Below are 27,090 nucleotides of genomic sequence, written 5' to 3' on the forward strand. Positions count from 1 at the left end.
CCAGAAAATACTTTTAAAGATACAATGTTGCTTTATTATCAAGTACCTGTTTTAAACACTGTGTACAGGATTCAGTGCCACCCGATTTAAAAATTCGTAGCCCCCCTCATACATGGTGAGAAGTGATGATTTTCGTAATAATTATTTGTATTTGACCCAGTATGAAATACTTATAATATTGAAGTATGACGTGAGAAAAGTTTAAGAACCGATATAGCGTGAGATAATTGTTTTCCAGCACTAAGAAAGGAAGGCTAGCGATCTAAGAGAAAGTATTAATCGCAACCACCTTCCTACCCGCCATCCTGAATCCGTAAAAGGAAATGGTAATTAAACACATTAAGTGGTACTAAAGCATAAGTGACATTTCAATACCTAATAGGTTGAAATACTCAACAATAAACTCGTGGAATCTATACATCTGTAATCAATTAACGTCGATCGAATTGTTAAATCATGCAGTCATTTTCATTTACAAATCAAGTCAAGCAAGACGGCACTTTCAATGAACAGCATACACTTAGAGACATTGCATAGTAGTGACTCTAATGCAAGACAGATGGGCAGCAAGTCAAGCGAGTATAAACAAATGATTTCACTTGTGCATGCGTGCGCGCAGACCGCGGCCCGCACGTTGCGCACGTTGCGACCACTGGCGCCTACGTCCGGTCATCGGCCAATACGAAATTAGTGTCAAACCCATCAGGAAAGTTACCGAGAAAGCCTAGACTTTTACTTGCACATTTGTACTTGCTCACTACGGTAATGTTATAAACCGATATTGTAAAATAACTTATAGCGAAACTCAATTTACTCGTAGACTTCTTTAGCACGACTGTTGTCCGTGCTGTTTTTGATTTCATCTTGGCAGTGAGTGATGACCAAATAATCTGTCAAGCAAGATGCTCTTCTAGCTGAAGGAAAATTTTGTAGAAGTTTTGTAGCTAGCTAATGATATTGGCCTTAGATAACAATACAGCGGGCTTCTTACAAGTCTTAAGTTTTAAATCCAACGAGCTTCGTTGAAAAGCCTGCCTCTAAATCAATTCTATTAAATCTGCTCCACGCTACCACTTAAAAGTACTTAAGAAACAAAACGCCTTTTTTATGATGCCAGACTTGTTCCACACCACATTAATTAATTTGTACGTGCAGTTACTACACTTTGTTTCGAATTTCTAAAAGCGTCTTGCAACAGGAATTTGCGTAGCCATAATAATTATAATTCACAGTTCGTTATGAGGAAAGTTCGCAATTGCGTACAGCCTAACAGGCAATCGAACAAAGCGGTTCTTTGAGGCGGCTTTTACAACTTCGCCGGGATAATGTTAATAAAGCAATTTGTTTCTGCCAATCCTAAGTCGGTGTAATTCTTGTTTAACAGTTTTTAATGTTTCCTGACCAGTATATTTTGTATAATTTATTTCCGTAAACAACTCGACTTTCAAATATACATTTGGTAAAATCCGCTGTATGTATTTTGTACGTTAATTAAACCTGATCACGATATATCTCACCCATCTCGTATTAAAAAGGTTTTTATAAGACAGATAAGAAGGTATTTTACTTCCCTTATCAATTAATTAGAAATCCCCGGAGTATTGGTACGGGAAAACTGCAAGGAAAAGACTACAGATTGCTTATTAATTGTAATAGCAAACTATCAGTGTGTACTAGCATCCGTTTTCCGTCAGATGCAGGACGGGAAGGGACGAGATCTTATGAGATAGAAATTATTTTCCCAATTAAATACAGTCCCGGTTGTTTTCCTAAGGAACTAAGTAAAAATAATGATCTACACGTTGGTGTCAAAGCCTGTATCGCTTTGATCGTTTTGCATTATCATAATATAGGAAAATAGTTTTCCGTCATCGTATTTGTGGTCTCTGCCTATCCCTATGGAATGAAGGCATGATTGAAATATTGCAAATACACACATTAATGTGTGTATTTGCAATATTTTTAAAGTTCATTTATTGTAAGGAACAAAGTAATTAATTACACTGGGATCCTCCAGTGCGTGTCTGTGTCCAGGGTCCTTCCATAATGTATACAATTAATAATTTTAGTGCCATTCTAACATTCTTAAAACGGTTTATTCTAAATCTAATTTTAAGTGCATAATGGCGTGTTTCTCGCACTTTAGCAAATTATTAAGATTCTTGTTAGAAATTCATTTGTATAGACGGCTCTTCCGTGTAGTTTCGAATTCGGAATACTACAAATAGTCCGACGGCATAGAACAAAACTGTCTCTCGTGTATACGTATCACATATTCCTAGTCTATAATTAGTATTTTGTTCTGAGAATCGTCTAGGTCACATGCTGAGAACTATTTGTTATATATATGACCGATCGGTAAGCGCTGGTATCTCGGTTTAACTCACGATTTTATTAACAGCATGATCTTAATGTCGCCAAAGAAATAAACAGAGGCGAAATACTTGCAAATTATTTGCTAGTAGATCAAAATGTTTATATATTTAGGTATAATATACTGTCCGATGTTAGAGACAATTCCGTGTCTTAACAAACTAAGAACACTTACAACGATTAGAGTCACGAGCATTTATTTCAGCTGAAAATCCTTCATTATGTCCTCCATTACGGTATGGAAGAGCGACCGCGTGACAATTTAGGCGAGTTTATAGCCGTAATCACCGCGCCTGTGATTTTATTGTTCATAATATATCACTAGTAGTGAGGGTCTTGTGGCCACTGCGCAGATCGATGGGGTCCAGGAGCTAATTCTACGTTACGCGGGGCAAAATTTTGCGACACTTGTACAGAAAAGAATTGTATAGAAATACCTTTTTTTTACGAAAATATTCCTCGGATGCATAGCCTTTCGTGGAAAGAAATGTTGGGCTATGTGGTGTGTCCACTAAAACACCACTCCGGTAAGCAACAATTTAGTTCGTGAAAGAAAAGGCTCTGGGACTGTATTGAAAACACCTCGAAACAAGAGCTCCTTTTGACATTTAAAAGAGCAGAACCGAAGTGTAGGTTAAAATGGATACGGGTCGTTTAAAACAGACGGCGATAATTCACACCAGAAGTACTGTACCACAGTAAAAGACTACTTCAAGTCGTTTCGTCGCAAATCACTAGGCTGAAAATTGCTTCCAAAGAGATATTAGGAATATTTATATTGTAATGTTGGATGGCAATCGGTCATAACCTAAATACTATTCGGTTGTATTCAATTAGATGAGATCTCGACCCCAATGGCTTTTATTTGTTCTGTGTTATACTAACCACAATTGGTACACATGGGTCAGCATTCTTTTAATTCTGATGCAATAATTAACTATCGATCTATTAAAATAGCCTGTTTTTCAACTATCGCTGCTTGTACGCTTTTATTGGCGTATACAATTCTAAGATACATAAGATATTTAATAAATAAAACGTACTTAATAATAAACGGCACGTAAAAAATAGGCTTCGGTTATTGCAATTCAACTGGATAACTGAAGACTTGAATAACTGTCGAAAGGCGACTTCTGCATGGCGTAAAAGATGAATTGCGGTCAAATCAGCTTTATGACTATTCGGATTATTTCAGTCACGGTGTGTTGTTTGATTAACACGTCCGTGGTGCAACGGCGTGTGATTATATCCGTACAATTATCATACGACCTTGAGCCCGCCAATATTACAGCATCCAGTATCATTATAAGAATGTTCATTATATATTTTTGCCACAAAAATGATGGCCTAGCACATAATTATTGTATATTTTTATAGATATAAATCTTGTTTCCTTTTTTGTGGGAATATTCCGAGTGGTTAATGTTTAAACGCGTTAGACATGTTAATGATGTATCAGATTTAGATAATAAAGTATGTGAAAGTAGAAGAACAAAGACTAGTTGTCTGATTTTACGAGACGAACCGACGGGAAGTAATGTAGATACTTAACCGATTACATGTTTTAATGTGGCATATCTTTTTTACAATTAGTAGTTAGGTAATTTGTCGTAATTAGGAAAAGATAAAACTATAAAACTATGATGTCATTACCTGTTAAAGGATTTAACTGTTTAGAATGTGACAAATTATTCTTATACAACTTTAACTTGTATATAAATATTTTAATTATCACTACATAGTAAAAAGCAAAGTCGCTTCCCGCGTCTGTCTCTATGTCTGTATGTATACTTAGATCTTCTAAACTACGCAACGGATTTTGAAGCAGTTTTTTTTAATAGATAGGGTGATTCTCGAGGAATGCTTATGTGTGAAAGTTGTAAAGGTATTTTTGTAAAATAACTGTTTAAACCGGCGAAAACGGCTCGCCGGTTATTGATAAAGTTACCGGTATATTTTTGGTTTCATTTGTTTTCATTAACTAATGTGTAAATGGTGCACGGATCAGTGGAGTCTGCCGAAAGCTGAGCCGATAGTAATTATATCAAATGGAACAGCATGACATCACGCGGCAATGTGTACATTCTATCATTCATGATGTGCACTAGTCGACTATATAAATAGACTAGTTACGAGTGGGGGGACTCGCGAATTTGTCTATATCACAACTATTCAGTTATACTTACTTCTAACTAGGCTAAGGTCTAATGGAGCTGTCATCGTTAACTGTTAATACATCAAAACTGGAACTAAGAATATTCAAACCATTTAATAAATGCGTAGCATGTATAGGCACAGGCACAACGCCTGTTAGATCGGAAGGAGTAGGCAGAGGCGTATGAAATACACCCACGTTTCGCCATTAACAATGTTAGTCCCTAGTAATAGGGGGCGAGCCCATTGACATTATAACGGGTACGTTATCAAATACGCCACGATATAGACAATCGTAATATAAATTAGAAAATCCCATCCGAAGACCTCGTGAACATCACGATCAGCCGGACTTGAGGCAGTAACAGGACCTATGCTACAAAACAGCTTATATTGCAAGACCGCATGAGTAATTAATTGCCGAGTGGTTTAATCATAATTTTTCTTTGATAGCCTTTATTGTCCCACTGCTGGGCAAAGGACACCGCCATGTTTTTCCAATAATCCTTATCGCCATGATTGCATTTCCAATTAATATCAAATCTTGAAGATAATCTGTAGCTAGGGTATGCAAACTTATAATTTTACTAGTGGTATCACTTTGCGACTAACAACACTCGAAAACGAATTAATAAGTAAAGAAAACAGTAGTAACAAAAGTATTTCTTCTCATACAGGCATATTATTCAAATGATTAGGCAGTTTTTTTATACTAAATAGTGAATATTATCATAAATATGACATCACATAATCTAACAGGTTCATAACAAGTATTGATTTACATACTTAGTCACTTGTAGAGCTTCTTATGTCAAGGCTACATGAATGACACTAAGAGATTTCAATTCAAGGGTTTTAAAGTAAAGGGTATCATGAATTCAGATTTAAGTTTAAAATATGGGAGGAATTTTACCCTATGGCACTGAGGAATGAAAGTTTGATGAAAAGAGAGGCATAATCAGCCAGCCAGTACTTACTTAATAGACTTATATCCTATGTATATAATTAATTTACCTAAGTCTATCATTGGCATGTTTTACAGTCAAAGAAATTATTAATGCATCTACCACCCAAGAAGTATTTACCTACTGGATCAATTTACACAAAATACTGCAAATGTTACATTATTTCCAAAAACTCAAGCAAGCAAAGTTGTTTTTTAAAAACTCTATATTGATTGAGTTGGCTAGTAATTACTTTGTTAAGACTTTTTCAATCACAGGACTGTTCCAAGTACTTTGTGTAAAATGTAACAATCTCAGTTTACAAATTAATCAACACAAGATAATGGTCACATAGTTTGCTACATGCCTATTACAGCATGAAAATCATAAAAATAATATCTTGTTTTATAAATAATGCTCCTATCATGGGTTTATCCAAGTCTTTAGAGCTGAAAACAGTCAGAGCGAGTCACTCAGTGTAACCTCAACCAGTAATCACAGAGGCTAACTATAATTGCATGCTGGGGCATTAAATGGGGTGCGGGCTTACACCATACATTATTATGTGCAAATTGTCACTTGTAGGTATTTAATGTACAATTTGTACATTTTCATGTCAATTTCAGTGAATGTCTACATGTTGATATGATAATGATTCATTTCAATATACCTAGATATAGAACTGATTTTTAAAAGTTGTATAATCTACTAAGTACACCTGTAAAATAAGGAATTAAAATAATATTGTTAAGTGGTACTAGAATCACATATTACATTGATATGTAACTTATTCTTGTCATATTGTGTGATTAATAAAGAAATTTAAAAACAAAAAGGGGTTTTTTTAATTTTATTCTATGCAAGAATATAGCATAAAAATATATATGTGGTTGATAGTACCTACATAACATCATGGAGAAGCAATCACTTTCCCAGCGAGACAAACATGCAATACTGGTTTTAAATTACTTATCTATACATAAATGTTTCATTCATGTTTATAATACTTATTTTACCATATATAGAAAAGATAGCATAAAATAGATCCTGAGAAGCCAATTACACTTATATGCTAATAAAATAGGAAGTGTAAAGTCAAGTTGATAGAATTTGAGATTTTAAAATAAAATAATATGCTTTCTTAAGGATACTTAATACATGGTTTATTTTAATACCACATGGTTGAATAGTATACTATAAATGTTTAAACATTCAATTGTTACTAAAATCAAATTATGCACAGTGTACAATAGTGAATAAAAACATATTTTTCATGCACTAATATCTGTTTCATAACTTTATATTTACTTAAGTGAATTCCGTGAAGAGCTAATTACTGAATGGAACAACTAAATACTCATTATGAAATGTTTAAGTATTCATAACTGTTATGTTTGTGTGCAGCCATGTGTGTGTGTAAACAATTCAAGAAAGTCATAAATGCTATGTTGTAACCACCAAACATATCTGCTCACTTTCTCTTTCATTGTAAGTATGTAATTTTGATTGTTTTTTATATTCATCAATGATAAAGTTAATGATTTTTCAATTATGACAAATTGTGATTCCAATTTACATTTCCAGATTCCAATTTTTGGTCTTAAATCCGTGCCAGTTAGTACAAGATGTTTACAAGTGAGTGTATAGACTATGACTCACCTGTTTGACAGTCTCCAGCTTGTGTTTGATGTCTGGATCAGCTCCGGGCGCCAGCGCCACGGCCACGTACTTGTTCGAACTCTCCGCCTTCACTCCCGATGGTGACACATCTTTGCCTGCTGCATTATTTATTGCTGGCTCCTCAATCGCATCTACTGGAGGCTTACTCGGCCCCTTGGACGATGAAATCGAAGGTGCTACATCAAACTGAGGCCTTTCTAACACCTTCATGCCCATATCTTCCTCAATCTTTGCTCGCAGCCGATTCCTATCCTCAACTTTGTGTGGATCATCGCCTTCTTCCCCGTGGTGAACGATCCCAACGACAGGAAAGTCACCTACGTCGTTCTGTGCGAGGGGAGGCGGCATGAGTAGCTCAGGACCAGCTTTCTGAATTCGTTTGTAAACATTGTAAACACTATCGTTCACACTATTAGAACTTTTAAACTCTGGCAGGTAAAACAGTGCTCCTAACCACACGATCCCGAATGTCAAAAGTACAGAAACAATCAGATATTTCTCCCGTAGGCGAAAGGAACGCCGAGAAATGGACGGCACGGGAACTCCATTTACAAAACGTTGGTAAGTTGGCAAAATCCCCGTCATGTTTACGTAAACACAGTACCTACACTTAAAAATCTAAAGTAATAAATAGTGACAGTTTTCAGACGAACGACCCGTCACCCGTGGTCGCCATTAAAGAACTGACAACCGTATGAAGTTGGCAGTAGTTACAAGCTTTTAAATCTTGATTTCCCACAAAGATATATTTAACGAAAATATTATAATATTATCTAAAGACATCGAATTGCATTAAAAAAACCAGATAAACAAAATGCATTTTTTGAGGCCCCATTTTTTGTATTTAAAATAAGCACTAACTAGAAAATAATCCAATGTATATTACAGGTTTTTATCTGTGCTGTATGATGACGTCTCGCATTTCTTAAAAACTCTTAAAATAGTTCGTTGAAAGACCCAGGTGCACTGCAATGTAAAAATTATAAATGTTATTTTTCCACGTTCGATGGTAAACTCCTTTAGCTGGCCACACTGAAACAGCATTTGAGACTTGAGGGATACCAGTCTTCTTGCTTTCTCTTTGAAAATAAATAATATATATTTTTATTTAATATAATCACTTGTCTAAAATAATATTCAGTATTGTAAAATAATAAGCATAACAAAGTTGAATTTTGGGCAGAACACATTTCAAATTGGTTCGTTTTTCTAAATATTGGTGCTATCAGCGCCATCTAGTTGAAATAAATACCTATATACCTCGGATTACTGGCCACTAAGCAGCAACAACGTCATCTATTGAGCCATTCCATATTTTTGCCCGGGTTTTATAGTTGTATATTATAGATGGCACTAAAAGCACAATTGAAAAAGTTATTTATAAATCCAGTCACAACGTGGATCACAAGGACTTTCATACTTTACATAAGCTTTTATTATCGAATTTGCTATTCGTGTGTTCGATACAGTTTAAAAGGACACAAAGCGCTTGACTTGCGTCGGTCGCCGCTAGAGCTCTTCGCGTGCAGACCATGGAGTACTATAATTTATATGGGATATGATCATGGTCAACTTCCATATGCAAAGCCATCTTTATGAAATGGGGTATAAGAAGTCAGGTCAAATAGTTATTAATTCGAACCAGGGTTTGAACCCAAAATCTCTACATTCACCTGCTGCCGCAATTTAGCGGCTTCCTAGCATAAAAAGTCTGTTGTAAATATAATGAGGAATAGTGCTATGTAAATTAAAGTCAAAAGTATATTGAAAATAATTTATTGATTTTACGATATCGAAACAATTAAAATCTATTTTTATTAAAATATATACGTAAGGCACTTTATGAGTTACATTCAAATCATACAAAACTTACAAATTACACTTTATGCAATGTTTATAAAATATTTTCTCACATGAGATCAGTCAAGCCTTATAACAATAATCAAATTATCTTGAACTATTACTAAACAATATTAATAACTAATTACTTCAAAAGTTACACTTCAGAGGGGTTGAGATAAAATACAATTTCCAGTTTTATCACTATTGAGCATGATTTAGGGATTATTTACTTCCAATGAATGCTATGAGCGCGGTTTAAACCTAGACATGTAGAAGTCACAATCCGGACAATACATCGCTGGAGGGTTGACGGTTTTCTTCCGACACAAGTTACAGGGGCTCTTCTGTGCCGCTTGTCCGTCAGTGCCTGGGTACGGAGGGTTCCCGTTCATTTGAGGAGGTATGGGTGAGTCTGTCCCTCCCTTCGTCCCAGGCTCGAACGACACAGATTTCTTCTGCAACTGTTTCGGCTGCGGTATATGTTGGTACGGGTTGTAGCCGTTCTGGCTGTACTGATATTGTCCTTGTTCGTTGTTTATATTACTCTCTACATTTTGATTGTACATGCGTTGTTGCTGCGTGTTGGCATAATGCCTCGTGTCCTGGACGCGCGGTTGGGAGTTCTCCACGTAGTAGTTGGCGGACATCTTCTGTGGGTACGTGTTGTAGTTATCTACGGGCACGTCGCCGTGGGGCGGAGGTACTCTCTGGTACGGTGACTGGGTGTAGTGATTTGTACTATTGTTCGCCTGCGGGTATCGACTAGAATATTCAGAGCTCGCGTAGCTTGTCGGTGGGTTGTGATAGCTTTGATAAGCCGGCGAATTGGTGGGCACGCTTTGATAAGGCGAATGATTGGAGTTTGGCATGTATTGGCGGTTCGTGTTGTAGTTGTTGCTGGGCATCGTCGACGCGGACGAAGTCTGCGGTACTCTGTGGTAGTAAGCGTTGCTGATCATTTGATTCTGATTCATTTGGTGTAGTTGAGAGGATGGGTGCAGACCCGCGTTGGGCACGGGCCGCGGCAGGTTGCCGGGGTGCTTCGACATGTAGGCAGTGTTGTGCGTCGGCGTCAGTCTATTCGCAGGATTTTGGCTAAAGTTCGGTGGGCTCGCGTTACTGTGGTTCGTATAGACGGACGGTGGCTGTGTGTACGGTATTGGGCTTGTGGTATTCTGCGGCGGGTTGGTTGGAAGCGATTGGTATATCTGATTGGTGTTTGCGTTCTGACTCTGGGCTGTTTGTACCGGAGAGTTAGTACCGTAAACGCTGTTGTTCTTTTGTGCGTTGTATTGCTGCTGTAATCGGTTTGGCGCCGGTTGGTACGTGGGGTAGTTATTTTGTAACCGAACGTACTCGGCGCGCTCGTGTGCGTTGTCAGGCGGTACATACGAGTTTTGCGATAGTGATGATATGGTCGATCGTGACGACTGACTGTCGAAAGAGTCTTGTCGTTGTAGAGATGGTTTCTCCGATTGCAGAGGCATCGTCGTTAGCTCTGGCTTGTTCATGGCCGACTTCAAGACTCTTTCTAAGATAGGGTTTGGAATGTAACTATCGTCTTCCTGATCTTCAGCAGTGGATACTAGGATGACCTGGTCGCAGAAAGAAACAGACTTCTTTTTGGGTTTAGATCGGTCACCGTATGTTGCATTAACAGTCTTTTGATCACACTGTTCTTCTTCAATTTGTTTCGGATCAATGGAAGATGCAGATGCCCGTCTGTTGAGTCCTGCATTTGATTGATCGGAGCAGTTAATGACATCTCTATTGCCGCTCATGCCTACGTAACCAATGTGCGACCTGTCACCCTCTTGATTAGAATTCTGTGCGTTAGTCTCGAATCTGGAAGCCATATTTCTGACGCTATTGCTTTCAAACATGGTGTGATTCTCTACCGGACTCGAGAGCTGTCCTTCTAAAGATCCGGACCTCTTCAATTTAAATGCTGCTTGTTTAGCTTGCAGCTCTTTTAACAACGATGGAGGGGTGTTTAATTTTTCCATCTGTTGTATTTGTGGAGGTTCGTGCTCGTTCCTAAGGATCTGATTTCTCTTCTCTTGTAAGCTCGCTAATAGGAATCCTTTCATTCCTGGGACATCGTGATCGAAGTTCATGTCGACACTCTGTATCTTCTCAAGTTCGTCGTGAAGTGGTGTTAGGTCGATAGGAGGAGGAGGCGGGGGGAACTCCTCACTAGGTTGCCGCGAGTGGTTCACAGAGTTCATTGGACTGGGGTATGGTGGCAGTTCAAACATTGTAGGCGACCGTCTTGGCATTGCGCAGTCGACCACATCAACCCCGTTATCAAAAGTATTGGTTAAATTTTGTATGGTGTTATGAGAGGGCTGTATCGGTTGTAAAGTGTCCCTCTTTACCGGACTCTGTTCTTGATGAATCATCGCTTTAGTCACGACTGTATGGAAATTTTGTGACGGCGAGTTATCTAGCCTGTCGTAGTGGCTTCCAGGCTTGTCGTCGTACGAGTGTAAGAACGGTAATGATTGGGGCTCATCACCGTACTGTTCTGAAAAACCACCATCTTCCTCTATCTCTGGAGGATATGTGCCCTTTCCGTGTTCAGTGTAAGCGTACTTAGAACCGGTTAGTTGAGAGGTAGTGCGTAATGGTGGTGGAGGAGGCACTTTGGCGGCAGTCAGGATCTTACCGGCGCTGCCGTGGAAGCTCTTCCTCATCAGTTTACTTCTTTCAAGATTTGGGTTGGTACCGCTTGCAACTGAATACTCTAAGTGCCCCTCAGACAAGTATCCACTGAGGTTCGTCTTATCTTCATTCGTGCGACCGACGTCAGTGTCGTCAACCGAAGACACACGTTTTTCTTTATTGTTTGTTTCAGTGTTTCCGTCGGCGCCTTCCGTCAAATCTGGCATCGATCTGTTTTTCCTTCGTATTAGACCACCCATTAATAATTTCCTACGAATTTTGTGTTGTTTCTTGTTGGCCTTCTTGTCTTCAGCCGATTCTTCCTTTTTCTCGTTTGGTTTAACAACGATGGTTTCTTTCCGAGCTCTACTCCGATCTTCACTTCTAGATCTCTTCTCTCTTACTTTTTCCTCATCCCTAGACTTATGCCTCGGTGGTCGCTCTCTAGTTACTGTATCGATATCATCTTCGATACATTTAGGAGACTTTTTGGAAGAACCCTTCTTTTTAGGGAGTGTGGCGTATATTTCGATGGTAACTGGAGAGTTTTCTAGACCGCCTTTAGTGTTCCTAATGGGAGCTGCCTGGGGAATTTCTGTAACTCTAGTCATTCCAGCCATTCGTCTTTGTAGACTTCTCGCTCGCATCACACACGTGTTGTGCTTCATGCGAGCGAATGTGACCATGTGGCGGTTGTTATAGGGCGCGTCCATGGCAGCCCGTGCTTTAGAGGCAGCTGCGTCGCACAATACTAGAGCAGTTTCATAATCAGCTGAATCCTCGGCGTTACGAGACTTTTCTAATAGCCTGTCAGCTTCTAAGCAAAGAGCTTCACATTCCCCTCGTGTTGTTATTTCAGGTATCTGCGCCAGTTGTAAGTTCTGTAAGTTGTGGCGCAGACCTTGTTGGAGCGGCAGGCTGTCCGTGGAGGATAGAGAATATGAGTCGTATCCCGCATCACAAGACCCACCGCTTGAGAGTTCTCCTTTACGAGTGGGGCTACCGGGTACACTGCCAGCACCGCGACCTCGAGGATACATGTACGGGCTCTCAGCCGTTGATGAAGAAGCTGACGACGCACTGTTCCTGTCTCCGCTCCAGTTCCCAGAATCTCGTCGCGCTCGTGGCCTCTCTTGAGTGTCAGACCCAGAACCAGTACTCAGACTCCGAGCCAACTGTGCCCGCCGATTAGCTTGTACTTCAAGCATGTTTTCTACAGCTTTCCTACTGACGTAGTCGCTCTCGTTGTCCGGGCCGGGTGTGACGGCTCGTCGCGCGAATCCAGTAGCAGGACGTTCAGGCGCTGGCGTCACCGCACGGCGTGGTTCTGGCGCAGGAAATGGAACAACATCTTTAGGAGCATGACGAGTGTCACACGGCGTTCCATCCACCGCTGCGTATAAGAGAAGGAGCGGTTGGAACCTTCCTCTCTGGCACTTTTCCACGACGTGTGACCACTCCGGTCCGATTTCTTTGACGTCCGCATCATCGAAGTATATCCATAGGCGGAGTTTACTATGGAAGAAGAAGGTGGAGTAGTGTTTGCCGTAGTAGGTGACGAGCCCGACGAGTCTGTGCGTGGCACGCGCGGCCCACGCTCTGTCTACGCACGCGTGGAAGGCGTCTGTCGGCCTCAGCTCAGTGCCGAGAGCTGCGTACACGGCTGCGACGTGCTCTGCCGCGGGCCGCTCCGAATCCCAAACCATGCCGATAGACACCACTTCAGGACGATTCATGAGTGTCCTACATATTTGTATTTTGGCACCACAGGCATTCTGCAAAGAAACAAAAAGAAATATAAAATATTTTATATTGATCGTACGTACCTAATGTTATTGTTACTTAAGTTGTAGATTTTAAACACTTTGTTAAGTTTTAAAGTGAGTATACTTACAGGGCAATCTCTGATGTCACCCATTCCTCCAGCTTTTCGCAGTAGCAGTCCAAAGCTGTCACCGTGTTCACCCAAGGCAGCTTGAGCCGTTAAAGCTGTTGCCGATACATAGTGAACCATCTGCAAATTAAGGAAATAATCTCATTAATGTAAGTTTTAATTGCAGTTTACAATTTAATACTATGTCAAGGAAATCTTTAACGCCAGTGAGTTTTTGAACCAGTTCTTATAGAGAAGAGCGACTAAGGCTTAACCGTTTCCTTTCTAGTTTAAAACCCCGTAAGAGACAAAAGGAATAAATTATTATATCATTAAAGATGAATTAAGTTTCGCGACATACCTGTGTGAACGGCAAAGGTTCCGATGTGGCTTGACAGGCGCCGCATACGGATTGTTCGACCAGCATCATGGCGAACTTTCGGTGGGGTACGCAGTGAGGAGCCCTGCAGGCGTCATCATCCCTCCTGTCTCCGGAGCCGGCGGCCACGTGGGCGTGGACTCGGAGGAGCAGGTGCTCGAAGCACTCGCTGGCGTCGGCCATGCAGCCCAGTTGGAACCGAGCGCCGCCGCCCCCGAGGGCCCGACGGAGAGCGTCCGCTGCTGGTGCGCGTTCCGCAGACCATTGTAGTTGAGTGAATAGCTCCTATAAAGAAAGAAATTAAGGTTAAACACGTAAACAAAGGTTAAGGTTAAACAGTAACAATAGTTTGCAAAAAAGGTGTGGACCAATAAATAAAGAGTTAGAACACTTAGTGTAAACATTTTATATTATTATTATTTATTATTTAAAATAATAACATTTTATAAAAAGTCGCAGTTATTAAGAGTCTCAATCAAATATTTGCTCAAAACATCTTCATATTGTACTAAACTATCTTCGTACCTTACATTCAGGGCAAAGTATTTTAAAAACTCGTATCAGTGAACGATTTATCTTAAAAACGGCAATGACAGGCTCTCCACAAAGAAAGTTGTGGACAACGGTGCTTTATGTAAATTGGGATTTTAATATTTACACAATAAGATTGAATATCGCGAGTCTGTGTTGGAACAAAACCAGTATGCCACGAATACGAGTTAAGGTATGGGTCACAAGCGTGGCGTGACCCAGCCGAGGTGATTTGACGTATACACGTAGATATATCTCGATGTTTTTACGATTTCGTAACCGTTATTTACTACAACTAACTATTCAAACGAATGTCTACACATCTAAGCTATTTAATTGCTGTTTCAAACGTTTCATATTACAAGCCCTCAATAATATCCTTTGCATGAATATCTATGCAACTATAAATCCTATTATGACACAAGATCTACAGGACTTAAATCGCTCTACTTAAGTAGACATCTTTATATCCCTAAAAAATCCTTAATCGTAGATATAAGCGCAAATGTTTTTCAAAATAAAGCAACTATTAAAAAGGTATATTTACAAAAACAGCAAGTAATAGTAAACATGATCACGTGAAAGCTTACATGTTTGTACAACCTGATAGAGATTCACGAGTAAATGGCGTATTTTCCGGTGCGAGCGGACGCAGCTTGCAGCCGTCTTCCGCTGCCAGATAGTTTATAAACACTGCATTATCGGATATGATGTTACCGGCTCTTGTTATAAACACCTTCAATATGATTCATTTGTTAGTGAACTATTGTGTAGCTGGTGTAGGAAGAGATGTTTGAATAACAGTATAGATATTTTAATCAAGCACGATTTTGAAGTAAATATCGCCAATATTCTCTAAAATGTCTTTTTATTACACTCTGGTTGAATACTGAAGCCTTTAAACTCAAGGAATTGAGGCAAAATTCGATTTTTTATATAATAATTTCCATGCAATACACGTAAGCAGGAAAGTTTTGATTACAGCTGAAGACTGTCATTGAAATAGGACTTCCAAGTGAATGTCACTGAACCAGTACCTAAAAGAAATATGTATTTCCTATTAGATATAACCTAACCTGTTTAAGCAACAAAAAATATACACAAGAACACTGCAAGAGGTCAAAGACTTCGAAAAAAGATCTACCTTGTATTTCTACAAATAACTTTTGCATATCACATGATAATGGACACGCTAATAGTCTACTGATTACGATAACAGAAACGCATACACATTTCGTTAGTTCTACTTTGCAGTTTGAATTATTATCAGTCTTAGCATGGGGCCTCTCACAGCATGGCTCCTAAGTTTTTATACCCCGGCACGTTAACTAGCGGTTAATTGATGTTTCAATGTACTAAACTTAGACGTGAATCCGTTTCGCTTCAACAGAAAACTGGAATAGTTTTTCAGCTTATTTTAAGTTCCGTTCAACTCATTAACGAGTGTGAATCGACAAATTGTCAGTCACTTTTTAGTACCAAGCAGAAAGACTAGTAAAAATAACTTTTTCGAACGTCTAATTGATATCTTTAAGGTCTATGTATCACAGACGCTTTAGGCAGTATTCGATAAAAAAAGTGTTAACTTAATAACCATAAGATAATCGATTCGTTGAACTAAGTTCATGTCGAATTAGTTTGATTCTTTTTGTTGTAGTGATTAAAGATTACGTGTATGGTGGAAATACCCATTTACGTCAACTTTAAATGATTAAAAGGTATATTTTATGTATGACTGTGGCGCTGTGAAAGAAGAAAGCCATTTAATGATAAACATGTATGATATTTGTATATTTATAATCTTTTGTTCAGCAGCTTTAAAGACAATTTAATTGGGTACTACTTGTACTTGTAAATGGTTCATCTAAATATGTTTTCAAATTGTAATGATTACAGACTGAAACATTTTATAAGTCATTGATACCAATAAAAATACGAAACTGTGAACTAAATCGTATTTCTGTACAAAAATGTGTTTTTGACATTTCATAAAAAGTAGCCGATTTGACTATTAGTCAAGTAAGATCCCCGTTCTTCCCCAACAAAGATTATCAAAAAAGAGATTACAGAATCTAATTAACGGCGGATACGATATGAACAAACACGGAACTAATGAATCAAACATTTGACATTAGTGGCACAGCACACAAGCCTGAGTGCGGTGTGAACGAGCCACATCGTCCCATTGTTACGTGAGAATGATGCGGTGAACCCTCCCATACGCGCTCTGACCCTGCTTCTTGCGCTTGCTGATTGCCTGGTACTTGCCTAGCTACCGAGGTAACTAGGAAAACCGTGCCATATTTAGACCTAACTACTTACAACTTCTATACCAGTTCTATTTACTGGCGCTAAATGAATTTATTTGTACGCTTTTGTTAGCTTCTTACAAGAATAGTTTATAATATTAAACTTTGTTGTTAAACTTATTTTTAGCTTTCTTTCTTTCCATTTATACTCGCCATATTTTTTTTCGCAATTTAAGTATCATATGTGTCAAAATTTGACCGTATTTAACAAGTTGTAATAAATTTTATCTGTATCTCTGTATCGTTCTTTCTCAATTTTTTTTTACTACAATCAAATCTGCAATTATCATTTAGCAATCTGTGCTAATTGGGTAAAAACTTGACAAACATTGAAATCAAAATAATTATGTCAAACATTAAGTAAAACCAACGAGTTCGTAAATATTTCAATATTTAACATAAAGAGAACATAAAAAATAACCTGAGCACAAAAAGCCATAAAGGTTTAATGCTTATTCGTTTCTTTAATATTAATAAATATGTGTGAAGTGCGTGCACGTGTTTAAAATATGAATATTAAACAATAATTCCGATAAATAATTTTGTCGTTTGTCACGATGGCGACAGGAGAGACAATAGTTGATTCAAAGCGCGCGTTACACCGGAGGAGCGACGGTTGCGCATACATACTTAAGTGGACATTTTATGTATTCCCGAGACAAATTGCCTTTGAAGGCGTCCACACAATAGCCTCTAGGAGGGTCAGCGACAAGTAACGCATCGACAACTTAGTCTCTGCCAGTTAAGTAACTGTTTTGTGCTTCATGGAAATGTACAATTTTTTCCTGTTTCAGATTTGACGAATGTCCAAGGACTGAAAGGGCTTTGTTGGATTACTTTCACTAATTACGTAATAGCCGACTCAACGTGATCAATTTCTAAAATATATTTTCAACGAATGAATTGTATTATTAGCTCACACATTCAACGCAGGAAATCATTCAGTTTAATCTGTAATTCCAATTATCTGATTGCATATTAAAACAGGATTTAAATATTCAGTGGGAACTGACGGTGGGCATGTGATTCAATAAGTAATTAGTTTCAATAAGTAATCAATTAAGTAACGACAAGATTACATTTGCAGCGATTTCGTTGATGTCTTTTGAAGGCAGGCCGCGAGCTTATGTTAATGTGCCATTGAAATGATAAATAGAAGCCTCAATTACAAATGAGGCGTGATTGAATACTAATAGAGCTGCAAATTATTCAGATTTATAATTTGCAAGAATGCTTTGTTGGCCGTGGTTCGTGAAACTTGAAATAACAAAGATGATTACCGGAATTATTGCACGTTTGGTGTGCTTTGTGCGTATTTTCTGTAGTCGGTTTGATTTTCCTTAGCACGAAATTTATGCAAATCGCAGGGAATTTCGCTGGGCTAATATTCGAGCTTGAATAAAAACACGCGAGTATCACAAAAAACAAAACTTACTCTAAACAAAGATATCGTCGTTTGACTGAGAAGAGATTCAGCCGGCTCTCGCCTCGCGGCAGAAGGCGGCCGAGACCGGGGCAACGTATTGTTCCTCACACCGGCGAGGGATCCAGTCAACAACATATCCTTGGGCGGCAGCAGCTCCCGGTCTCGAAGACCTTCAATCTTCTGCTTCTGTATCGCCGTCCCACTCTTGCCGCCATCGCTCGACTCCTTACGTTTGTACCGAAACTTTATCATCGTTCCACTTTAGTCCGCATCGCTCACTCAAATCACAGGTTAACTGAAGGTTTAACTTCACCTCCTCATTTGGATTCAATCTCCATACCTATCGCAAACAATGGCTGCTCACTAAATATACATATCTGTTTGTGTCCGCAAACAACTCTATACGGCAATAAGTATCCGACACACGTACTATTGAGAAACTTTTCATTTGAATTCCACTCCGCACACGAACTACACTCAGATATTCCACAGTACTATTCTACTTCACTATAATAAAGTTATATTAGCACGAAGAAACCTTAAGTTTTCGGCGCGAAAACGTCAGTTGTGTAGACGCAGCAGGTGGCTGCTCGCCGCTATTAAACGCAACTGTTTTTTATTGCAACACTCCACTAATTAAAGCACTATTAAGCCCACTGATACAAATCATTATTAATTGTGTAATTAAAATAAATTACAATTATTTTATTAATTATCGCAAGTTGGGTAGGACCGAACGATCGACTCTACGAAGGCTTTCGAGCAGACTGAGTTGAGACAAGAGGCCGCGACGTGCGGGGGCGGGACCCCGGGCGCCTTTACCTTCCAGGTACCTACGTTTTTTTCCTAATCTATTGTTAACGTAACTCACGTGGGTTCTGCTCTATCTCTGTCCCACCCGTTGGCACTTTCTATAAGCCCGTCTCACCGTTTTATAACTGCACGAAGCTTTGTTTATATTTCAATGGCGATAAGACAGAAAAGCTCATAAAGTTATAAAACTTTAGTAGAAACTTTATTTGTATGGTACACGTGCACTAAATGAGGTACACAGTCGGACAGGATTAAGATTTTAGCAGTAATTTTAGCTGTTCCACGAAAAGATAAAAATTGGTACACAAATAACAATTTTATCAGTTAGAGCTTAATATTACATTTTTAAGACTAACGTTTAATAAGAAAAACTTAACTTCTTTGTAAGTTCAAACATGCGTAAGATTTTGATTTATGAGACTTGAGAATCATAAAGAGCTGTGAGTGGTTCAGAAAATCCAACACTCTGACTCACTATTTAAAAATTTGAAGTAGATAAAAAATGCTGATGAATAAGAGCCCTTAGATCGTGACGATTGATATACACTCAGCGGCACGGAATCTTGTCCAAACACTTATCTCGCGATAGAAAAAATTTCAAGTGTTTCAGTTGACGGTTTGTAGTGCAGGTAGGTCAAAAAATGTTTACTTCAGCTCAAGAGGGTAATTCATAACGATTGAGTGCACTATGACGTTAGTTCTGAGCTTTAGTTGGTTCGGGTCATTTGAGCGACTGAGTTGCAAGTTTGATTTTGTGTGATGTTAAAGGTTTTCGGTTACATTTTTTTACTTTTGTGATTTCCTGTTTGTTATTTCGTAAGTAGGCGTGCTTTGAACCAATAAAGGATGCCCCTAACACCTGCAAAAGTTGCACAAGCTGTAGCACTGATTGACCAAGGGATGTCACAGCGTGAAGTTGCTGCTGCACTTAATGTACCTCGGTCATCAATGCAGTATGCCCTGAAACGATACCGAGAGACGGGCGGGTACACCCGCAGATCAGGTAGTGGAGGGTAAAGGTGCACATCGGCTCGAGACGATCGCTTTATTATCTAAGAAATTCTGAGAAACCGCTACCTCACCGCAGTTGAGATACGCCAGCGACTTCAAATTTCAAGAGGTGTGAATGTGAGTGAGCGTACGGTGAGAAGACGAATGGAGGAAGTTAATTTAAAAGCTCGTAGGCCAGCGCGAGGTCCACAACTCCTCAGACAACACCGAGTAGCTCGACTTCGCTTCGCGCGAGAACACGCTAACTGGACGCATGAGCAATGGGCAAACGTATTGTTCACAGATGAGTGTAGGATAGCTTTACGTGCTCCTGACGGTCGGGAACGAGTGTGGAGAAGAAGAGGAGAGCGATTTCTACCAATCACCACCACACAAATAGTGAGTTTTTATGGAGGCTCAATAATGGTTTGGGGAGGCATTAGTTCCGATGCACGCACGGAGCTGGTTATTGTCGATAATCGCCTTACAGCTGTGCGATACATCGAGGAGGTTCTTCAGGAACATGTTGTGCCTTATTCTGGATTCATTGGACACGAGCAATTCAGATTAATGCACGATAATGCACGCCCCCACGTCGCAATTTGCGTTAAAGAATACCTGGAAGAGGTCGGTATTCAAAAACTGATATGGCCAGCGCGAAGCCCAGACCTAAATCTAATAGAGCATATCTGGGATATGCTTAAAAGAAAGATTAAGTCGGTATCCAACCCTCCCCTAACTTTAAACGAACTTCGAAGTGCAGCAGTATCCGCTTGGAGCAGTATACCACAAGTTGACGTCAGAAACATCATTCAAAGCATGCCTGATTGAATGCAAGCGGTTGTAAGGGCGCGAGGAGGAAACACACTATACTAAAATGTAAAAACTTTAAAGACATTTCGCTTAGTTTCCAGTTACAGTGTTTTTGTTTTTGTGGAAAGTGATGAAACTTTTTTTAGTGAAAGTAAAAAACTTAAAAACTTTATTATTGGTGAGTTAATATTTTAATTACCACTTTAAATATCCTAACAAACACTTAATCAATCAATCTACCATTGATTTAGTAATAAAAATATAATAATATAAAAAATATCGCCAAATTCGTATGTGGCCAAGTTTCCGTGCCGGTGAGTGTACTTAGGGAACAGTTTTCTGTAGTATTATGTATATACGTAAAGTTGTGTATCAGCTTGTAAAAATTCTATTCATAACGTAAATCAATGGACTTTCTTGCACGTGAGTCAGTCAGTAAGTATGTCGAAGTTGTTAAATATGTGGTCAGTTTCCTCAACGGACGGGCCGATGCACGATACGTAAGCTTCTTAAAACAACTCGTAAAATGTAACACTTTGTAAGTGTAACTCTATATAAAGGAACTCGTGATGGTGCACTACACTACTTACAGTTTGTATGCACATTCTTTTTATCGTATGGTTAGTGGTCATTACTGGTCATCCTAGTGTCTAGGTTGTTCAAGCCGCCCGAAGGCCTTTGTCGTGGCTTAACGTCTGTTATCTGTATTGACAACAACCGGGACCGTCTTTTTACGTGCCCTCAGAAGCACGGAGATGCCCTGTTCAAATACCATTAGGCGACCAATCAAATATCACCCATCTATAGAATGACCGCGCCAAAGTTTACTTAACCAGTGATTGCAATTAGCTATGGGTATATTAATTTCCATAGACACTCGAATGTCTTGTGCACAAAACTTATAGCGTCCGAACTCCATTTATAGAAGCTTGTTTCTGTATTACGATTTCTAAAACAGGCTGTTTTATGTTAATTTGATTGGTTTTAAATTACTTGCACTTCCGAGGGCCTTCTGATTCATTCATATTACGTATGCCTAAACACCTTATACGATCGTAAAGCTTTGTTTCTCAGAAGTGAGTTAAGGCTGCCGAACAAGGAAAACAGAAAAACACCACCCACGCTGTGAAGTCGGCAAAATTTGGTCGTATTCTCTAGATTTACTTTAGTAGCGTGTGAATGAACTGAACTTTATTAACGCAGTGACATTTATTCATATTTTGTAGCATTCAGGTTTAAAAGCATCCTAATGTCAGTATGCGAAGATTGATCATCGTCTCTACCATTTTGATTGATATACTTTGTTTTAACCCGTACCTAAACATTCTAAATGACTTTTCGAAATAAATATAAAGACAGTATGTAATCTTGCAAAAACGTTTATATACCCAATATACCCATTTAATTAGTAAGATTCGAAAGACACTGTAGAAGCAAACTTTCATGTAGAAACGGCAGACACAAAAAACTTATGAATAGGAAAAGTGTATATTTATTTACAAATTAAACGTTCAATAAGTCGGTGTGCAGCCACCGTGAGAGGTTCTCACATGTGAGGTTGCGATCCAGTTACAACTACCCACAGTGCCTACTCGTGTACCGACTGTGAGAAACGATCATCTTTTTATTCAATAATTAACTACTTCCCGCTTAGATTTCGCGATCACACCATAATCTCTTTATCTACGATGTTTTATGAATAATAAACTAATTAACTACCACTATTATTGGTTTAATGACGATTTATAATATAAAGAATTAAAGCTTTTAATGCAGACAGATGGCGGCTAAATTATTCTTAGAACCGCTATTCTAAAGTTTTACTATCGAGTCGTAAATTCGAGAATTTTGAAACCTGCATTTGATACCTATAGAACGAGTTATGTTTAAAGCTAAATGGTGAATTTGGTTCGTCATTTTGGCAGTATATTTCGTCACAGATTATCTGAATAAGGCTATTAAAGAGGCGGATCTGTCAGCGTATCACTCCATCGGTTACTCACATTCTTGCGACAGAGACCTTGTACCCATACATTGAATTTTTCCTTGAATTCATTATAACATATTCAGAGCTTCTACTCGCGGCTTTGACGGCGTGAATAGATTTCCAGATTATAAACTATCTGTGTAACGGCATTTGAGGGTTCATCGTGGCGGAGTATGGCACATGACAGACAAGTTTGTAAGAAAAGAGGGGAGGCCTTTGCTCAGCAGTCTGACACAGAAAGGGTTATTAAAAAAAAACCTATCTGTGTACCGAATACCAAAAAAATCCCTTCAAAATTTATTGCATGAAAGAGTAACAAACATACAAGTTAAACAGACATTCTCACAAACTTTTTCAGTTATAGTATTATTAGTATATATTAGTATGATGTGCCAATTTAATAGATAGTATTATAATCCCTAAGAAAGTAATAGCATTATAATGAAGATGTATTGGAAGCGATCAATAAAGTTCCCTGTCTGAGGACTGATAAGAGAAATGTAAATGGTTTGAATTAGGTGCATCCGCACCGGTCGTTTATATGAGAACAGGTGCACGCGATCCGTTGCCGATTCACATACAACCATTCAGGTAAGTTATTGATAGAAATTCTATGCTATTTTTAGTTATATGGGTTTAGACACTAGGCTATATATAGACTTTATAAGTAAAATATCGCTTTAGACTTTCATTAAAAGTCTGCTTTTTGACTGATTTTGATTAAGAATGAAAAAAAAATCCAATTGTCAAAAAATCTTAAAATTCGTCTTATAATTTATAATAATATATAACACAACGGCTTTATTTGTCAAAACTTAAAAGTTATTCTTTGAATGAAGTTATCTACATATTAATAAATTGACCAATCGAGAGTTTTTTCAATACCAATTTATTTTTGATATAATCTCCTTGATAGCGCTTCTTTTGCAGCAGCTGCTTGTACATACATTCACACAGTAATAGTACATAACGACCTAATTCAATATAATAGCAGTTACAAGGTGTGAAGCCACAAACAATCGAGTATTGCACCACTAAGCGGAACCTTTAATTCTGTAGAATCCTCAGTATCAATTACCTATTGTAATGCTACCTAACCGATTCTTTGAAATCGTTCCATCCAAGGCGATACCAACAGATTATGCCAAGATATATCTCAAAACTAGCTGACCCGCGCAACTTCGCTTGCGTCACATTAGAGAGAATGGGTGAAATTTTAACCCCGTTTTTGTAACATTTTTTGCTGGTACTCTGTCCCCATTGGTCTTAGCGTGATGATATATAGCCTATAGCCTTCCTCGATAAATGGGCTATCTAACACTGAAAGAATTTTTCAAATCGGACCTTGAAAATAGCGCGTTCAAACAAACAAACAAACAAACTCTTCAGCTTTATAATATTAGTATAGATGTATGCACGTATGTATCTACCAACGCCTATAAAATTAGGCTGTTGGGTAATTCGATTGCAATTGCTTGTAATTCGATTGCTTCAACTCGGAGCAATTTTATTCGATTCAATTTTATCAGTATGTCTATTAATACTTTTCAAAGATTGCTATCGCTCCATATTCGTGCATAGAAACTCGTTTTGAAATGCAACAAGATATGAGATCAATGCGGTGTTAGTATGAAATACTTTTAGCGTTTGAAATAAGTACATTCCGTGGCCATTGGCGCCTAATTTAAGGAAAAACTGTAACTTAATTTTGAATGAAATATTCGTGTTTCACATTTAACTATTTTAGTTCAATGTAGGCAACAGGATGCGAGCCGAGACGTAATTTGCCCGATATATGGTAATGATACCAAATATCGGGCAAAGTACCAAAACTAAGACAATATAAATTAAAAGAGGTTAATAGCACTTTGTCCAATCTAGGAATCGTACCCAGGACCGCGTAGTCAGTCGGATATATTATACCGACCGTGCCCCAGAAGCAGTTAAATTGTCTTTTCGTCATTCAGTTGTCTATCCCAACAATTTAACTGTAATTAGACGCTATAAACAAAGTGTCCCCTTTAAAAATATAGGTCTGAATTGATAATAGAATGCAATTAATATGATTAATTGCCTACACAAATAAGGTTTGATGCAATAAAGTGTAAGAAGCGAGATGATATCGTTATCGGCAAGTGTGATGAACTCTGCTACGTTTGATTCGATTACTCGGTGTTATCGGCGAACAATCGATTTGTTCTACTCGTTACATCTAATTCAATTGCCGCGGTTATAAACCATTGTGCAAGACGATTGTGGATATGTGATTTATACAGTCAAGAAAACTCTCTAAGTTGGAACTGTATCATCAAATATGATGAATAGAGCTTTGTTTTAGGTGGTATAAAACAAAGGTAAACTAGAGTATTAAAGTTTAGAATAAAGTTGACTTATAAGGTTTAAAACACTACTGACTCTCTATGAATAATTAAGTCTGAAATAAATTATAAATAAATAAAAAGGACTCTATCTATATAGCTTCGAATTGGTTCCACTTGAGCGACTCTACGAAGCTCTTTGTTAGAATAATCCTAATTGACAGGTTATGAGAAAAAATCTATTTGGGTAATATTAATCACGTTAAGACTGTTCAAATCTTTTACACTTGGGTTAAGTATAACTAAGACTTTACTATATTCTAGGAAACAGACATTATTGCAAGCATTTTCGAAAAACGATGTTGATAATCCGCTTCCTTTTCGTAGCATTTTAAGCCATTATCTATACTAATATTATAAAGCTGAAGAGTTTGTTTGTTTGTTTGTTTGTTTGAACGCGCTAATCTCAGGAACTACTTATCCGATTTGAAAAATTCTTTCAGTGTTAGATAGATCATTTATCGAGGAAGGCTTTAGGCTATAGAACATCACGCTACGGCCATTAGGAGCGGAGTAGCAATGAAAAATGTTACAAAAACGGGAAAAACTATGACCCATTCTCTCTTAAGTGACGCAAGCGAAGTTGCGCGGGTCAGCTAGTGATCCCTAAAGCGTTAAGGAACTTACTTACTTTAACTGTTCGAATCGAATGCAATGCATGCATATGCAACATATCTGATAGTTACTCCAGTAAGACAACGAATTAACTCAAGCGTTCTGTGGGAGTAATGCAATTAATAGCGAGGACATCGAGAGCATTCATGACAATGTTTGTACGCGCAGGCGTTTCGTTTGGCGAATAACTCTATATGTGCAAGTGTAATGTTAGTGTGGGCGAACAATAGGGTGGAATATAACCACTCGTAATTATTCACGTATTATAACAACTGTTCTATACGCACACGATGCTCGATTTGACACCGTTGTTGTCAAACTTTAGGGTGTACGTCATTTAAAAACTCATTTGCGTTGAGACTGGCGCCTAATGGTATTGAATTAATATTGATGTTACGTTTGTGTAGGTACATAATGTAGGTATATGGATATGCAACTAGGATAGTTACAATATTTTTCTCAGAAGAACATTTGTAGAAATAGAAAGAGATTAGACACGAACGCACGCATATTACAATTGTTACTATTGTGTTGCAAGTCTACGCATTGTAGAGCCGTGGAGCAATCAATCGAAATATGTACAATTGTACACCGATTGCTTTTAATTTCTTATTTCGATAACCGAATAAAAATCGACCCTGAAACTCGCATTTACTTATCGCCACAGGGTTGTCGCGTCACATTTAAATAAATTAACAGTTGTATATTTAGTCGGCAGTCATCGCAGAGCTGTCGTTCACAAGGCCAACAAGTAACCAATTCACTGTATAAAATCACATCCAATATAGATACAATACCGTTCACTTGATTAGGACACGATTTTATATGATAATGACCTTTAGCACTGGCACATATCACTTGAAAACACAAAACTTTCACTCAGAACTATTGTTTTGAGCTGGCGTCAATTCGGTGCGATATCCAGACACGTGTTGGTATATTTTGAGTGAATATAACGTTGTATTGGAACAAACACAAAGTAAACACGCGACGCGTACGCGCTGCGGTAGAGAGGCGTCATGTACGACTGTACGTGGACTCGTGGAGTAACCGCGCAGTGACAGGCTGCGCGGGCGCAGGCGAGCGACAAAGATAACAAGATGAAGGCTTTGGCGCCAAATCGGTGATCACCGCAGTGCGAGCGAGACGGACGAGAGGCTTACGCGGGAGTCCGGTTATGTTTCTTACTTGTTGTAGCAAGGAGATTAAAAGTATGTGGAAACTACAATTTGCATTGCAATTATAATTAAAATTCCTGTTACACGGTGATATGTCACAATTGCTTTAATTAAATCATAATAAAGTTCAATGAGACATAT

At 38.4% G+C, this 27,090-nt stretch overlaps 2 protein-coding genes across 8 annotated transcripts in view; both read right to left on the reverse strand.

Annotated features, from left to right (window-relative positions):
• Positions 1 to 7,831, reverse strand: part of LOC142973538 (mannosyl-oligosaccharide alpha-1,2-mannosidase IA) — a 61,194-nt gene extending 53,363 nt beyond the window's left edge. Inside the window, exon 1 of the mRNA XM_076115350.1 lies at positions 7,131 to 7,831. Within this exon, the coding sequence (XP_075971465.1) occupies positions 7,131 to 7,736 (606 nt within the window). The 5' untranslated portion in view covers positions 7,737 to 7,831. The remainder of the gene's footprint in view (positions 1 to 7,130) is intronic.
• A 1,080-nt stretch (positions 7,832 to 8,911) lies between these two features.
• ec (ubiquitin specific peptidase echinus) overlaps positions 8,912 to 27,090 on the reverse strand; it is an 86,739-nt gene continuing 68,560 nt past the window's right edge. For 2 of the 7 annotated variants that reach the window (XM_076115353.1, XM_076115359.1), the window contains 3 exons: positions 13,892 to 14,194; positions 13,552 to 13,671; positions 8,912 to 13,432 (listed from right to left, as the gene is read on the reverse strand). In XM_076115353.1, coding sequence (XP_075971468.1) covers positions 9,236 to 13,432; positions 13,552 to 13,671; positions 13,892 to 14,194 — 4,620 coding nt within the window. In that variant the 3' untranslated portion in view covers positions 8,912 to 9,235. Of the gene's footprint in view, positions 13,433 to 13,551; positions 13,672 to 13,891; positions 14,195 to 18,184; positions 19,496 to 26,568; positions 26,811 to 27,090 lie in introns of those variants that run through there. The other 5 variants (XM_076115358.1, XM_076115355.1, XM_076115356.1 and 2 more) reach the window with 5 other exon arrangements.

This window comes from Anticarsia gemmatalis, chromosome 6 (assembly GCF_050436995.1).
Source record: "Anticarsia gemmatalis isolate Benzon Research Colony breed Stoneville strain chromosome 6, ilAntGemm2 primary, whole genome shotgun sequence".
Classification (NCBI taxonomy): Eukaryota; Metazoa; Arthropoda; class Insecta; order Lepidoptera; family Erebidae; genus Anticarsia; species Anticarsia gemmatalis.